This window comes from Sciurus vulgaris, assembly GCF_902686455.1.
Source record: "Sciurus vulgaris genome assembly, chromosome: 15".
NCBI classification, from domain to species: domain Eukaryota; kingdom Metazoa; phylum Chordata; class Mammalia; order Rodentia; family Sciuridae; genus Sciurus; species Sciurus vulgaris.
This window is the reverse complement of record NC_136476.1, coordinates 13,169,159-13,184,344: the sequence shown is the minus strand read 5'-3', so window position 1 is coordinate 13,184,344 and position 15,186 is coordinate 13,169,159. Positions and strand designations below refer to the sequence as shown.

The 15,186-nt window shown below is 37.5% G+C and overlaps 1 protein-coding gene across 1 annotated transcript in view; it reads right to left on the bottom strand.

Annotated features, from left to right (window-relative positions):
- TRPM6 (transient receptor potential cation channel subfamily M member 6) overlaps nucleotides 1-15,186 on the bottom strand; it is a 155,587-nt gene that overhangs the window by 29,059 nt on the left and 111,342 nt on the right. Inside the window, 5 exon segments of the mRNA XM_079112114.1 lie at nucleotides 13-71; nucleotides 1,608-1,699; nucleotides 4,787-4,907; nucleotides 11,298-11,407; nucleotides 11,569-12,713. Of these exon segments, the coding sequence (XP_078968240.1) occupies nucleotides 13-71; nucleotides 1,608-1,699; nucleotides 4,787-4,907; nucleotides 11,298-11,407; nucleotides 11,569-12,713 (1,527 nt within the window).

The following is a 15,186-nucleotide window of genomic DNA, read 5'->3' as shown; positions in this document are numbered from 1 at the left end:
AGAAATACTCACAGGGGCCTCCGAGTAAGGCTGATGCTCCTGGAAGTCCACAAAGAATTTTTGTTCAGATCCTGAGCAGAAAAGAAAGGCCATTACATGTGAATCCAACACAATGCCACTCCAAGCTTCCAGTAACATGCTTGCAAAACACAGTCCTTGGAGGATAGTTCTTCCTCCTTCCTCTAAGTTCAATATTTCTCTCTTAATAAACAAACTAAGCCCATGCTAGAAAGATGCAAATGTATCAGGGTAACTCAATGAGCAGATGGCCTTTAACACAATGAAATTACTTTTATGGGGACATGGAGGAGAAATCATAATATATGAAAACTTTTACAGAAATATTACTGACTGTAAAAAATCAGTCAATGACATGAAAAAGGAACAAAGGCCCAAGTTGACTTGTGTCCTAGCATCTGCAGATGATGTGCCAAGTGATGATGATTATCTAAAATAACATTAGGCCTGGGATTATAGCTCAGGGGTAGGATGCTTGCCTAGCATGTATAAGGCCCTGGGTTCAATCTCCAGTACTGAAAAAAAAAAAAAAAAAATTACATTAACCTCTAATTTATCTCATTCTATCTCCTGTTTATCAAACTAATATTTCTTTAACCCAGCATATTCCAAGTGTTTTTCATGCTATTATCTTTGTTGACCACTATTAATAATAACATAAGGATAGCATTTTAGTGATAGCACTAATGAAACTCATAGGTTAACTGATACACATAGCTTTGACACATAGTAGAGTCAGGATGTGAACACAGGTTCCTGACTCAGTTGCCCTCATGCAGTTGTACTATTTACTTGCAAAACCTTTCACAGATTCCATTCCTACAGAACATACAGGTAATGTTTACATAGTTCCCAAGTTCAAACAGAAAATATTCAAACTAACACCAAAATTAGGTTTCTTGGATTACTCTAACTAAATCACACATCCCACATGGCAGGTGGCACCAAAACAAGGCATAGATCTGTAGATGGTAAGAAAAGCAGACCATAGAATTGGAGAATCTTAGCTTCAGAGAAACATCAAAGGGATTTCACCCTGCAATACTTGAGATCCCCTCCACCATGTCTGCAAAGAGGTTCCTTCAGCCTCTGCTGGACTCACCACATGAGGCAGGAAGTTACTACTTCCAGAAATAAACCACTCCATCCTTGGAAAGCTCCAATTGCTAAAAATTTCTTCTCAGCTTGGGCTGAAATCTGTCTTCCAGTAACTTCATGCTGATTCTAGATCCACCTCTTAAAAATCTATTAAAATGTCCTATTTTTCCTCCCCAAGAAAACTTTCATATACCTGAAAACAGTCCTACAAATTCCTGGATTCTTTCTTTCACGCTAAACATTCCCAGAAAACTAGGTGGATAGGTAAATTGCATAAAGAGGAACAGCAAGAAAAGAACAATCTAAAGGGGTTGGGAAAAAAAAAAAAAATCACACAGGGATTCACTCAAGCATAGTTTCAAACAAAGATTCAAATTCAGTGCCAATAAAAAGTAGAAGCCAATTAAATGGTATAAAGGCAAAATTAATATGGTCCAGTGAAGTATGGCCTGCACTGATGATTTTTATAAAAACTTTCGAAATATTTTTACCTCTTGAGACTGCTTTAGGTAATCACTGACTTGTACGGCACGTTGCTCAATTCCTTTAGTTTTCATTTTCTGATATATATAAGGTTCTAGACCTTGTTTTTAAAAAAAGAAAAAAAAATTAGAAAATACTTGAAAATGTGTTACATTCAAATCACAGTTCCCAAATAGAAAAATCTGAACACAGTACATTCATTTAAATTTGAATGTACTTTTCTGTTTTAGCAAGTTTTATCAAGTTTCCTCCATCCTTTTTTCTCAGTGATTAAAAACTACATATTCTCTTTCTATTCTTCTGTAGTAACTTTACATTTATAAACAACTTATACTTCTCTATTAAAGTCAAGAATTAAATGATCCATGACCTGTCCTTCTATAAAACAACTTTAAGTAGATTGTTTTTGTTTATTTGATTTTTTGATTTGTTTTGTTTTACATTTGTCCTCTCCTACACCTTACAGCCTGTTTTATGTGCTAAGCACAATGGCACATGCCTGTAATTCCAGTGATTTGGAGGCTGAGGCAGGAGGATGGTAAGTCTGAGACCAGCCTCAGAAACTTAAGGATACCTTGTCTCAACGGCTGAGGATCTAGCTCAGTGGTGGAGCATCCCTGGTTTCAGTCCTTAGTACCGCAAAACAAAATTTGTCAATAAAAGATAATAAACAAATAGAATATGTGAAATTTTTGTTACAAATTGCTAGGAATCCTTCCTGATTAACTGAATCAAGCATCAAAGTAGGCTAAGCAACAATAGAAGAAAAATAGGAATGCTATCAAAAAGGTTTAATTTTTAGCTTTTTCTTAAAAAGCATGATGAAAATCATTATATTTCTACAGCTGGTACCTACTAGGTGCATAAGGATTATTTAAAGAATTCATAATAATTATTTAATGAATTCTTGATGAAATCAATTCTGAGAATACTACTTATTAAGAATGCTAAGTATAGAAGACCATAGTTGTATTTTTTGTTCTAATTTTGTTCTATATAATATATATATATATATATATATATATAATTACGTATATATACCGGAAGTGTAAAACACAATAGCCTATTGGAATACCATAAAATCATGATAAAATTGATTTCAATAATAGCATAGTATTAATTAAAATAAAATACCTACAGGAAAAACTAAAAAGACACTTTTCCTTTTCTTTTTTTTTATTTTTTATTTTTACAGACTGCATTTTGATTCCTTGTACACAAATGGGGTACATCTTTTCATTTCTATGGTTGTGCACGATGTAGATTCATACCATTTGTGTACTTATACATGTACATAGGGTAATGAAGTCTGTCTTATTCCACCCTTTTTCATACCCTCCGCTTTTCCTTTTCATAGTTACTTTTCTCAGAGCTTTTCTGTTTAAAGAAAACTACCTGATAGGCTATCTCCCAACTCCCAAACTTTTCTTAAAACTTTTTAATTCTCTTTTCAATTGAGTTTTAACTCAGACATGTTTTTTTTTTAAAAGGAAGCTTCTCAAGTGAGATGTAGTTCCAGAAAGACATTGGACCTCATCAGCCATGCAGATTAGCTGAGCCAAGGGGTCCACCTGTTTCTCTGGCCTTGCCTCCCCATCTAGCCGTCTAAGTTTATGAGAGTCTTTCCCAGAACCCTCCTGATACCTGTATCTTAGTCTTTGCTTGAAATTCACTGAAAAGAGTTTAAATAACTTAAGTAAAAATGATATAGAAGAACCTAAACATGGGTTTTACTATTTATAAAAGCCTAATACATAATATGAAATACAAATGTATGGCAATTGTAAATAAAATGGATAATTTATAACTGGTCCTAGAATCATGTTCTCAGGTGTGGGATTTCATTTTTTTAAATGTATGGTCTCTAGCAAACTGTAACTAAAGGCAAAACAATTAAGCTTTTGAGCCTTATCTATAAATTGAGAGGGTTTAGAATAATTTAACTTCTAAATTTTCCTTCAAGTTAGAGTCCACTTGATTCTCAGTGGTTCAAAAGAAAGTTGAGTATTTTTAAATATAAATTGGGGATTCTCTGCCTTGGCCTTAACATCAGGGCTGGATAATTCCTTAGAGTGAGGGCTAGTCCATACATTGCAAGATGTTTGGCAACTTTCCTGGCCAGGATCACAAGGTGCCAAGATCCCCTGCTTTAGCCCTGGCCACTCAATATGTCTCCAGACCTTGCCAAATGTCCCTTGGTAAGGGGTGGGGACACGTAAAATCGCCACTTGATTGAGAACCACTAAACTAAGAATAAGCAAGCCTCATAAAGAAGTATAAAAGCATAAACTTTTAATATAATATCTACTTGCACCCTTACATTTATTATTTTAAATAATTTTATCTCCTTATGGTGCCCCAATCACATAGTCCTTTCTTTTTTAAGAATAGTAAAACAAAGTTCCACATTCCGATCATTGCTCTCTGATCATTTCTGTTCACGATCTGCCCTCTCCCTTTCCATCCAGACAGACTTCACATTCCACGCCTGGCTCTTGGTTTTCGCTCCTAGCTGGGATGTCTTTCCTCCTCCACAAACACTACAATCATCAAGACTAAGGGAAAGTTGTCCACAGAATAAATACTCCATGTGGGTTACAGTAAAAAACCAACAACAACCCAATCCACTGAGTAGGATCCATATTAGGGTCATGTGAACCTTGAGCATTTATAAAAGTAGAAAAACTTCCCACCCCATAAATACAACTAAATGAACACTCTCTAAGGATATGTGAATATGTGAATATGTGAAACTACCAAAATCTTTCATTTTATATTTTTTAGTGCCAAGAATTGGACCCAGGGGCACTTCACCACTGAGCCACATCCCCAGGACTTTTTTATTATCTCGTAAGTTGCTTAAGGTCTTGCTGAGGCTGGCTTTGAATTTGAGATTCTCTTGTCTCAGCCTCCCAAGCCACTGGGATTATAGGCATGTACTATCATACCTGGCCCCAATCTTAATATTTCTTTTCCAGATTCTGATAACTATTCCTTTAAACAAATGAAAATTTTTCCCCTTCAAAAATTAAAAATAGAAAAGGGCTGTTTTCTTCAAGAGTGTTGCCACCTTCTTTCCCATATCTGCAGTTAAATTAAAAATAGAAACCACCAATAGCCTAAAGACCATACTCCAAGAAAACTCTGTCAAGGTTTTGGGGATCCAAGACCACACACTGGTACATACTTATCTGGCTAAACTTGGATACTGTGAGCCAGTTCTTGCTGCACCCCTCTTTTGAGATATTATTTTCTCCTGGTTCTGAATCCATTTGATCACTTTGACAGCAGGCATTGACTGTTATGACCTGGAAAGAAAGTCACTTATTGGAACACAGTGCTATTAATCTGAAAACATTTTGAATCATATTAATAGAGGCACCGTGGTAGAAAGAAGAGGTTGCATATTCAAGTCAGCTGGGACATTCTGACAAAATCCGTAACTCAGACTGGCAAGAAATAAGCATTCATAAGATTTTTCTTTGTAGTCATGATTAAGAACAAGGTGTGTGCCAGGCACAGTGGCACACACCTGTAATCCCAGTGACTCCAGAGGCTGAGGCAGGAGGATCTTGAGTTCAAAGCCAGTCCTCAGCAATTTATCGAGGCCCTATGCAACTTAGCAAGACCTTGTCTCAAAATAAAACATAAAAAGGGCTGGGGATGTGATTCAGTGATAAAATGCCTCTGCATTAATCCCTACTATCAAAAAAAGAACAAGGTGTGAAGCAGGCATTCTCTAACTTGAATCTGCATCAGAATCACCCAGAGCTGGCAGGGTGGGGCAGAGAGAGCTGGGTTAAACTTCAGATCACTGGATCCTACCCACAAGATCTATATTCAATAGGTTTCGGGAGAAGGAGAATTTGAATTTTTAAGAGGTTCTCAAAGGAAGCTCATGCTGCTGGAAGGAGATGATAGTTTACCAACCAGTTGATACAGAACAACAAAACAAATGTGTGGAGGCCTAGAATAAGGATCCAAACAACTTGAGTTAGCCCTGTCAGAAGCTATGTGAATTTGGGTAAATCTCTGTGCCTCACTCTTGCAATCATTAAAATAATAGGTGTCAGATGCACGTCTGTAATCCCAGCTATTCTGGAGGTTGAGGCTGGAGGATCACAAGTTTGAGGGCAGCCTGGGCAACTCAACAAGACCCTGTCTCAAAATAAAAAATAAAAGAGGGCTAGGGATGAAGCTCGGTTTGTAAAGTGCCGCTGGGTTCAACCCTCAGTACCACAATAAATATACAAATAAATAAATAAAGCTAATAATATGGCTGTCCTGGGAGCTGAAGAAATAATATGGCTGTCCTGTGTACTTCCTAGGGTTAAGAACAAATGGGGTACAATGGTAAACTACAAAGCAATAAATTAATGTAAGCTAGTGTACTTGAGCTCAGTTGCAATTCCTCATTGAATGCTGGCCATTTGAACTATTTTAAAGATAAATCTACTTAAACACATATTTCACAGGGTACCAGCAACTCAAGGCATTTTCCCTGAAAAAGTAATCTTTCTCCTCAAGCTAATCTCTGCCCTAAAAGGTGGCCTTACATAACTATCTCAATACCTATCGCTTTACTTGTACGCCTCATTCAGAAAAGGGGGCTGAGGTGTTTTTTCAAGTGCACATGTGTAAGGAAAAATGCAGCTCAGCTCAGGACTCAAGGTGGCTCTGGCTCTTAAATCTGATGGAGCGCCAGGTCTGAGTTGTGGTTCAACAATAGCACCCAGAAATCCACAAAGGACACAGGACCTCATGCAAGAGACTTTATTATGCAGATGACTAGAGCAACCACTTGGGGGTTGGAAAGAAGGGAAAGAGAAAGATGGCATGGAGCTTCTCCCAGATACTGGAATCTCCAGGGCTGGAAGGAACCAATAGTGGAGGAGAATACTTGCAAGCTGACTGATGAACCAATAGCTAGCTAGCATGTTCAGACTGACAAGCTAGGATGTAACGTGGGAAGCAGGAAATGGCTCCAGTGTAGGCCGGAAATTCCTGCAACATAAGGGGCGGGCAGAGCAGCTTTCAGACTGGCAAGTTAGGTTGTGATGCAACGGAAGGGGCGAGAGATCAGCTTTGTATTACAACATGGATTATTATCTGAAAAAAAAAAGTGTAAAATAGAAAAATGAAGCAAGATACTGAGACCATGAAAGACAAATGCTTACGGAATTGGTAATTCAGATTCACTGAATAAAAATGAAAACAATATATGAGAATTTGTAAGATAGGGCTAAATCGCTACTTAGATAGAATTTTATAGCATTGAATGCCTATATTAGAAAAGAAGAATGTCCCAATCAGTGATGAAAGTTCCTACTCTAAATCCTAGAAAGAGAAGAGCAAGTTAAACTCAAAGTAAATGGAGCAAAGGGAGTACTAAAGAGAGAAATCAGTGGAATAGAAATCAGAGAAAAATCAATAAAACTAAGAGCTTTTTTATTATTATTTCAAGAAGATCAATAAAACAGAAAAAGCAGTCAGGCTGATATGAAACAAAGGGAGAAAACATATTTTAAATGTTAGGAATGAAAGAAGCAATGTCACTGCAGGCCCACAGGCTATAAAAGAACAGTAAGAGAATGTTATAAACAACATTATGCCAATTAATGACTTAAAGGAAATGGACAAACTCCTTGAAATGCACAAAGAAAAACTCACTCAAGCAGACTTTGAGAGTATGAATAGACCTATACCTACTACAGAAATTGAATCTGTAGTTAATCTAGGTGTGGTGTTCATTCACACCTGAAATCCCAGCAACTCAGGTAGCTCAGGCAGGAGGATTGCAAGTTATAGCTAAGGCAGAGGATTGCAAGTTAGACACCAGCCTCAGCAATTTTGTGGGACCCTCAACAACTTGGTAAGATCCTGTCTCCCAAAATGAAAATAAAAAGGGTTGGAGATGTTGCTCAGGGGTAGAGCACTCGGGGTTTTCATCCCCAGTATTACAAACAGAAAGGAATAAAAAAGATTTTTTAGCTAAAAACTTTCCCACAAAGACGGTTGTACTGGTTAATTCTATTAAATACTTAAGGTTGAAAGGATATTAATTTTTTGTAAACTCACCCAAAAAAACCAAAGACACATTTCCCCACTCAGTCAATAAACTCAGCATCATCCTGATGAAGGCAGGGGACAAAAGGCAATGTAGATAATAAATAATTGGGTCTGCTAGGGAAGATGGGGCTGGTTGGAAAGGAAAGAAAAGGAATCAAATGCAACGGGTAACCTTAGCCACAGGTAACCTGCCCCAGTGATTGTTCCTCCCTGCAAAGAGGTGTAGGAATTGTTCATTAATGCCTCCTAGGCTACTACCTTCCTGCCTGGATAATTCAACCTTTTGGCCCACCTTTTGGGTCACTTGTCAGGTATGCCAGATGGGGAGAGGAGAGAGGCAAGAAAGAGGAGATGGTGAGGCCTTGAGAACAAATTCCAAAATGTATAACAGGGGAAGGACACTCCCACTTCTTTGGATATCCAACTCTGGGTCCCCTTCTCTGCGGAGAAGTCTGTCTCTCTTCTATCCTTTAAATAAAACTTGCTTTCTATGCTTGCCTTGGCATTTCTCGGGCATTCAATCCTCACATCTGGGGAATGGTAACTCGGCCCTAATTGATTTTCATCACCAGCCGATTCACTGATACCAAAGTCAGACAGAGATCTTACAAGAGAACTAAGATAAACATCCCTCAAGAAGACAGATAGCCAAAACAAAACAAAAAAAAAAAAAAAACACAAATTTTAGCAAAATGAATATACTATGTAAAAATAGATACTTGACTAAGTGGGGTTCATTCAAGCAAGGTTAATTTAATATCCTAAAAATTTATTCTAACATGATAAAATTAATTAATTAATTCATAGTACAAAGGAAAACCATCCAATCATCTAGTATATGCAAGAAAAATATTTGACAAATGTCAACCTTCATTAATGACAAAGATTCTCAGAAAAATAGGAATAGAAGGGAAGATCTTCAATCTAATAAAGGGCATCTATATAAAAACTCACAGTTAATATCATATATAATGGTAAAAGATTAAATGCTTTTCCTCTGTGAGCAGAAATAAGGAAAAAAACATAATTTTTCACTACTTCTATTTGATATGGCACTGAAGGTTCTGGGCAGCATAATCAGACAAGAAAAAGAAAGAAAACACATCCAGATTTGAAAGGAAGAAGTAAAACTAAATCTGCAGATGATATGGTCATTTATATTTTAAAAAGAAATTCTCAAGAATCTATAAAAAAACTTACTCAAATAAGTGAGTTTAGCAAGATTGTGAAATAAAAGACTAAGATATAAACATTTATTTCTATATGATGAAAACAAGAAATCATAAATTAAAAAATTTAAATAATTGTTATAATAAAATTTAAACATATGAAATATTTAGAGATACATTTATGAAAAGATGTGCAAGACCTGTACACTAAAAACTACAAAATATCACAGAAATGAAAAATCTAAATGTACAGATAAACGATATTCATGAATCAGATTATTATTAAAACATCAGGTCAATTCACAATAGCCAGATTGTGGAACCAACCTAGATGCCCCTCAATTGATGAATGGATAAAGAAACTGTGGTATATATATATACCATGGAATATAACTCAGCCATAAAGAATAATAAAACTATGGCATTTGCAGGAAAATGGCTGCAGTTGGAGAATATCATCCTAAGTGAGATAAGCCAATCTCAAAAAACCAAAGGATGAATGATCTCACTGATAAGCAGATGATAACACATATAGGGGGTGGGAAGAGGGCAAGAATGGAGGAAGGAGGAACTCTATAGAGGGATAAGAGGGGTGGGAGGGGTGGGGGGAGAAAAAAATAACAGAATGAATCAAAAACTATTACCCTAGGTAAATGTATGATTACACAAATGGTATACCTCTACTTCATGTAAAAACAGAGAAACAAGATGTATCCCATTTGTTTACAATAAAAATGAATTTAAAAAAAAAAAATCAGGTTTCCTGAAACTGACATATAGATTCACAGCAAATCCATTCACTATCCCAGGAGGTTTCTCTGTAAAAATAGATGAACTCCTTGTAAATTTATATGGAAATTCCAAGAACATACAACAGCCAAGCATCTGGGCATGATGGTGCACTCCTGTAATCCCAGAAGCTGGGGAGGCTGAGGCATGAGGATCAAGAGTTCAAAACCAGTCTCAGCAAAAGCACAGCACTAAGCAAATCAGTGAGAGTCTGTCTCTAAATAAAATACAAAATAGGACTAGGGATGTGGCTCTGTGGTCAAGGGCCCCTGAGTCCATTCCCTGGTGACCTCCAAAGAAAAAACAAAAACAAGCTACTTCTTTTTTTTTAACCTAGGAATTGAACCCAGAGACTCTTTACTACTAAGCCACATCCCAGTTCTTTTTATGTTTTGTTTTGAGACAGGGTCTTGATAAGTTGTTGAGGCTGGTTTTGAATTCACAATCCTCCTACCTTAGCCTCCCAAATCACTGGGATTACAGGTGCATGCCACTGTGCTCCGTGCCAAAAAATCTTGAAATTTTATAATATGACAACAACCCAACTTGAAAAATGTGCAGAAGATGTGAACAGATGTGACATCCAAAAATATATAGACATGGCAAATAAACACATGAAATGATTCCTAACTGCATTATCCACTACAGAAATAAAAAGGAAACAACTGTGAGATATCACTCTACATCCACTAACATGGCTAAAATAAAGATTGTGCATACTAAAGACTGTAAGGATGAAAAACAACTGTAATGCTCAAAAACTACAAGTAGGCATATAAATTGTTACAATAAGTTTGGAAATTTCTTTAAAAATTAAAACATCATGCCAGGTATGGGGTACATGCCTATAATCCTAGCAACTTCAGAGACTGAGGCAGGAAAATCACAAGTTTGAGGCTAGGTCGGGCAACTTATCAAGACACTGTCTCAAAATAAAATAAAAGGGGCTAAGCATGTGACTCAGTGGTGGAATGCCCCTTAGCTCAATCCCCAGCATCAGAAAAAAATTGAACACCATGACTCTGACATTCCTAAATATTTGCCAACGGAAAGTGAAAATATATATGTCGGCAAAAAGATTTGTACACATTTATCTGCAAAATTTTAGAGAATATCATGCTAAGTGAAATTAGCCAATCCCAAAAAAACTGAAGGCCAAATGTTTTCCCTGGTAAGTGGAAGATGATATAAAATGGGGGTGGGGGTGTGAGGGGTGAGAGAAGAACGGAGGAAGTTTAGATTAGGTAGAGGGAAATGAGAGGGTAGAGGGGGCAGGGTATGAAAAATGGATGAGACATATATCATTACCCTATGCACATGTATGATTACACAAATGGTATGAATCTACATCATGTACAACCCTTTGTGTACAATGAATCAAAATGCAATCTGTAAAAAATAAAGAAAAAATTTTTAAAAATATTTGTATACAAATGCTCAAGTTGGCCTTTTTTTGGAATAACCAAAAAATGAAAACAACTCAGTGTTTTTCAACCCATGAGCAGACACATAAATCATGATATACTCACTCTGACAACTCAAGAATTTGTATTTTAACTCTTTTCGGTACAATATTATTCTGTGTACATGACACTTTACAATAAAGAGAAACCAAGGGAAGATGGGGCCTTGCTTCAATTGTTCACAACCTAAATTACAGAATACACTTACTGGCACCTGCAGTCCTTGAGTTTTCTTCTTTTTCTTTGACAGTCTCCTGTCCTTGGTTAACATCTTTGCTTTGGCCCATGCTGACCCTATCTCTGAGGCTCGTGAATGGCCTGCAAGGAAATTGGTTTTCATGAGAAAATTAACAGAGCATGGGGTGGGGACTGTTGGTTTTACACAAAAAGCTGATAATGCATTCAAGAGTCATAGATTTTTTTTAAAAAGCTGGCAGTAATGCAAAGGACTTAAGACTATTTTTTTCATGTTAACTTACTTTTAATCTTATAGATCTTCATCAGTTTCTCCTCCTTATGGAATCTAAAACTATGACTCCTGAAGGGTCTATCTCTGCGGAGTGGATTGATCCAAAAGGATGTGTTTGGCTGCAGCCATGATCCCACCACCTCTGAGCAGTCAGAACTCCGGGCCCATCTTGTTGAGTTATCAGACAGGGATCTGCCTCGAATCTGGGTCTTATGCTGTTCACTCTGAGCAGAGTCATGAGTACAAGCAGGAGGCAGGTAGGTTTGCCATTTTTTCCTGAGGCTAAACACACCCGTTTCATCACCTTCTGAAAATGCCCAATTCACATATCCACCTCCAGTTTGCATGCTCTTGGCTTGGGAAGGGAGAGAGGCCATTGCCATGGGTGCAGATGTGCAACTCAGAGTGGCTGGAACTTGCTGGGCCTTGTCTTCTCTGGCTGGTATCTGAGCAACTGGCTCAAACTGTCCTTTGGGTTCAGCCTCTGCTGCCTGGCTTGAGACAACTGGGGTCTGCCAAGTCAGATGAACAGGGACCTCATTCTGAGGGACCTGTTCGGTTGCCAGCATATCTGCATCTGTTTCCACAGCTGGTTTGGACAGAGGCAAGACAGCTTCTGCAGAAAAAGGAAGTTGCTTTAGATAAGAAGGGACCAGGAGATATTGGCCATACTTGGAATATGCTTGCCTATTAGGGGATACCCCAGAAGCAGCTCTACTTTTTTCTGTTTCTTGCTCTTGCTGGTCATCCCTTACATTGGAGGCCTCTCTCTGACTGTTTGTAATTTCAAAAAGGGCCCCCCTCTGCACTCTTGGGGGTTGCTGACTTCTAGCTAGGCTCCGTAGCAAGGAAGGGGGCATGCTATAATACTGGTATTTCTTCTCTCCAGAGATCTCCATGCTGCCCAAAACCTCTGCACAGATGACATTGTTCCAGCTGTGGGGAAGTTTTCTGCGAGTGGCATGCTTTCTGCTGGTCAAGAGAGCCTCATCCTCTTGCAAAGTGTCAACGGCAGAAAGGACCTTTAGAGTATCCACAGTCAGGGCAGAAAGGTCCTGCAGGTGTCCCACCTGGCTGTCCAAAGACAGTAAGGAGTCCTTTATAAAAGACACCTTTTCATTCATTTCTTTCAGTTGGAAGTACATCTCTGTAACCCTAATGGAGGTGGAGAGAAAAATCAATAAACACATTAAGCCAGTGGGAATTTTTCTTCCTCTCTTCCTCCCATCTTTAGGTGACTGCCAAACCTTAGTTGCTTCTCTAGGTTAAGTCTGACTTTCGCTGTCTTCCCTCTCATCCCATATGATTTCACCACTCCTAGGATCCCCACTGTGACTCCAAAAAGAAAAAATTACAAATTTGCATTTCTATCACACTATTTCTAATATTTCTGAACCACATTTCTAGGTTCCTACTAGTGATCTCTGCGATTAGCTGATTGATCACTTCATTTTTATTCACTAACATATTCATTAATTTACATGATAAACACATATCATCCATGGGCAAGCACTGTACAATTTTGATGAGAAATATGCAGAAAGAAACCAAAATGATGGTAACGGAATCAATCAGACGTATAATTAGGGAGAAAGAAAAACAACTAGAGACCTAGAGACCTTGAGGGAAAAAAAAACTCCAACCATATGGTTCAGATGGGCTTTTCAAGTTCCAAGCAAAATTCATTTTAGGACACCTATACCGAGAAAAAGTATGAGGCAATTTTTAGAGTCTTTTGAATAGTTTAACCCGAGATTATACTGTCCAGCTATTGATTCATGTAAAAGCAGCACAACCTATCCTCAGTTACTAAAGAACAAAAGTACGTTGAGTTAGGTATAACAATTTCATTCAAAGGGAAAGAAAGAAGACACGGTTGATCAGTATTTATCTGTACGTGTCTCTGTAAATATCTCTTATGGAGTGTTGATATGTGAATCACCCCCCCAAAAAGGTGTGTTGACGTCTTAACCCCAACCCCCAATCGGTAACCATTATTTCAACACAGGATCTTTGGAGAGTGACCAAGTTAAAAGGAGGCCATTGAGCTGCAACCTCATGCACTATAGCTGATGTCCATATAAAAAGGGGAAATCGTAGCAGAGACACACACAGAGGGAAGAGGAGGTGGAAGAACACCAGGAGAAGATGGCCATGATGGCCAGAGGGATGCACAACAGGCCAAGGAACATCAGGCACTGCGCAGAAACACCACAGCCTGAGTCAAGGAGGGACTCTGTCCTAGAGACATCAGAGAGAACACGGTCCTGCCCCACCTCGATTTTGGACTTCTAGCTTCCAGAAATGTCAAATGATAAATTTCTCCTGATGTAAAACACCCAGTTTTTGGTACTTTCCTACAGTATCCCTAGGAAACTAACACAGTTATCAAAGCTTGACAATCAATAAAACAAACTTAAAAATATATCTGATCTGATTACATAAAAGAAACTTGAATGTGAAAGTAAAATACACAATTTTAAAGCAAAAATAAATTGGAAAATTGATATTCTAACAAATATGATATGAATTGATATTCATATCTTCTAGTAAGTCAAAAGTGTTTGCAAATTGTTGAAGGAAAAAAAAAGTCTCCAAAGAATATGAATAGGTAATTCACCAAATATAAAATATAGAAGGAAACTCGGTAAAATATTCAACCTCATTAGGAAATCAGAGATGAAAATCAAGATGGCAATGAATTCATCTACATTGTGACAACATTTGTTTTAACTTAGTAAATTAAAAAAAATTAAAACAACACAAAAGTGACAAGCTTAAAATATTGAGACACAATATCTGTGAAGAAGCTACCATTTCATGATGCTAAAGTCCACAAATACTCATTACATTATGAGATAGCAGATTGTGCTGCCATTAAAAGTCACACTTAACACTGCTGACACGGACGTTTGGTTATTTCTAATGGCAGGGCAGGGCTGTAGATGTCTGTTATATTCTACGTTGTGTGGTTTTAAATTTGGCATGAAATATTGTAAGTAAAGAAACAATAAAAGTTAAATTATATTCACAAGGAATATTTGCAGAACAGATTTTTGATACAGAGGAGGGAAATATTTAGAAAATAATATGGTATACTTTTAACTGAAAATATATTAGAACACTAAAGGGAAAGGGGCCAAAGTTTTCAGAGAGCTCTGGCTTATGACAGTGTTTCTTCTTTATCTTCTTCCCTCAATTTGTTCTTTTATTTGGGGTGGAGATAGGGGATATAATTCCAATTTCTCAATAATGAAAATCTGCGATAAACAAAATTAAAGTAAAAAAATAGCAAGGAAGGAAATATATCCAATAAGTTTCACAGCTCATATGACCATCTGCAGTTATAAAAAGAATGATCCCCAGTCTTATGTGGGGCAGGGAGAAGCAAAGATCACTCCATGGGGAGTTGAAACACTCAGTTGTAGCAAGAACATCCCAAAATAGCATTAGACTCCCTGCCTCTAGAACACATCTCAAGGCACAGGGATTGAAAGACCCTCTTCTTTCTGGGAGCTTCGAAGAAAAGAATTAGAGAATCAAGCAGGTAGTCTCTCCCATTTTTATTGTATTCTATATGGTTAGAACCCTCTCTTTCTTGCTTTTGCTATAGAATTCAACTTCTATA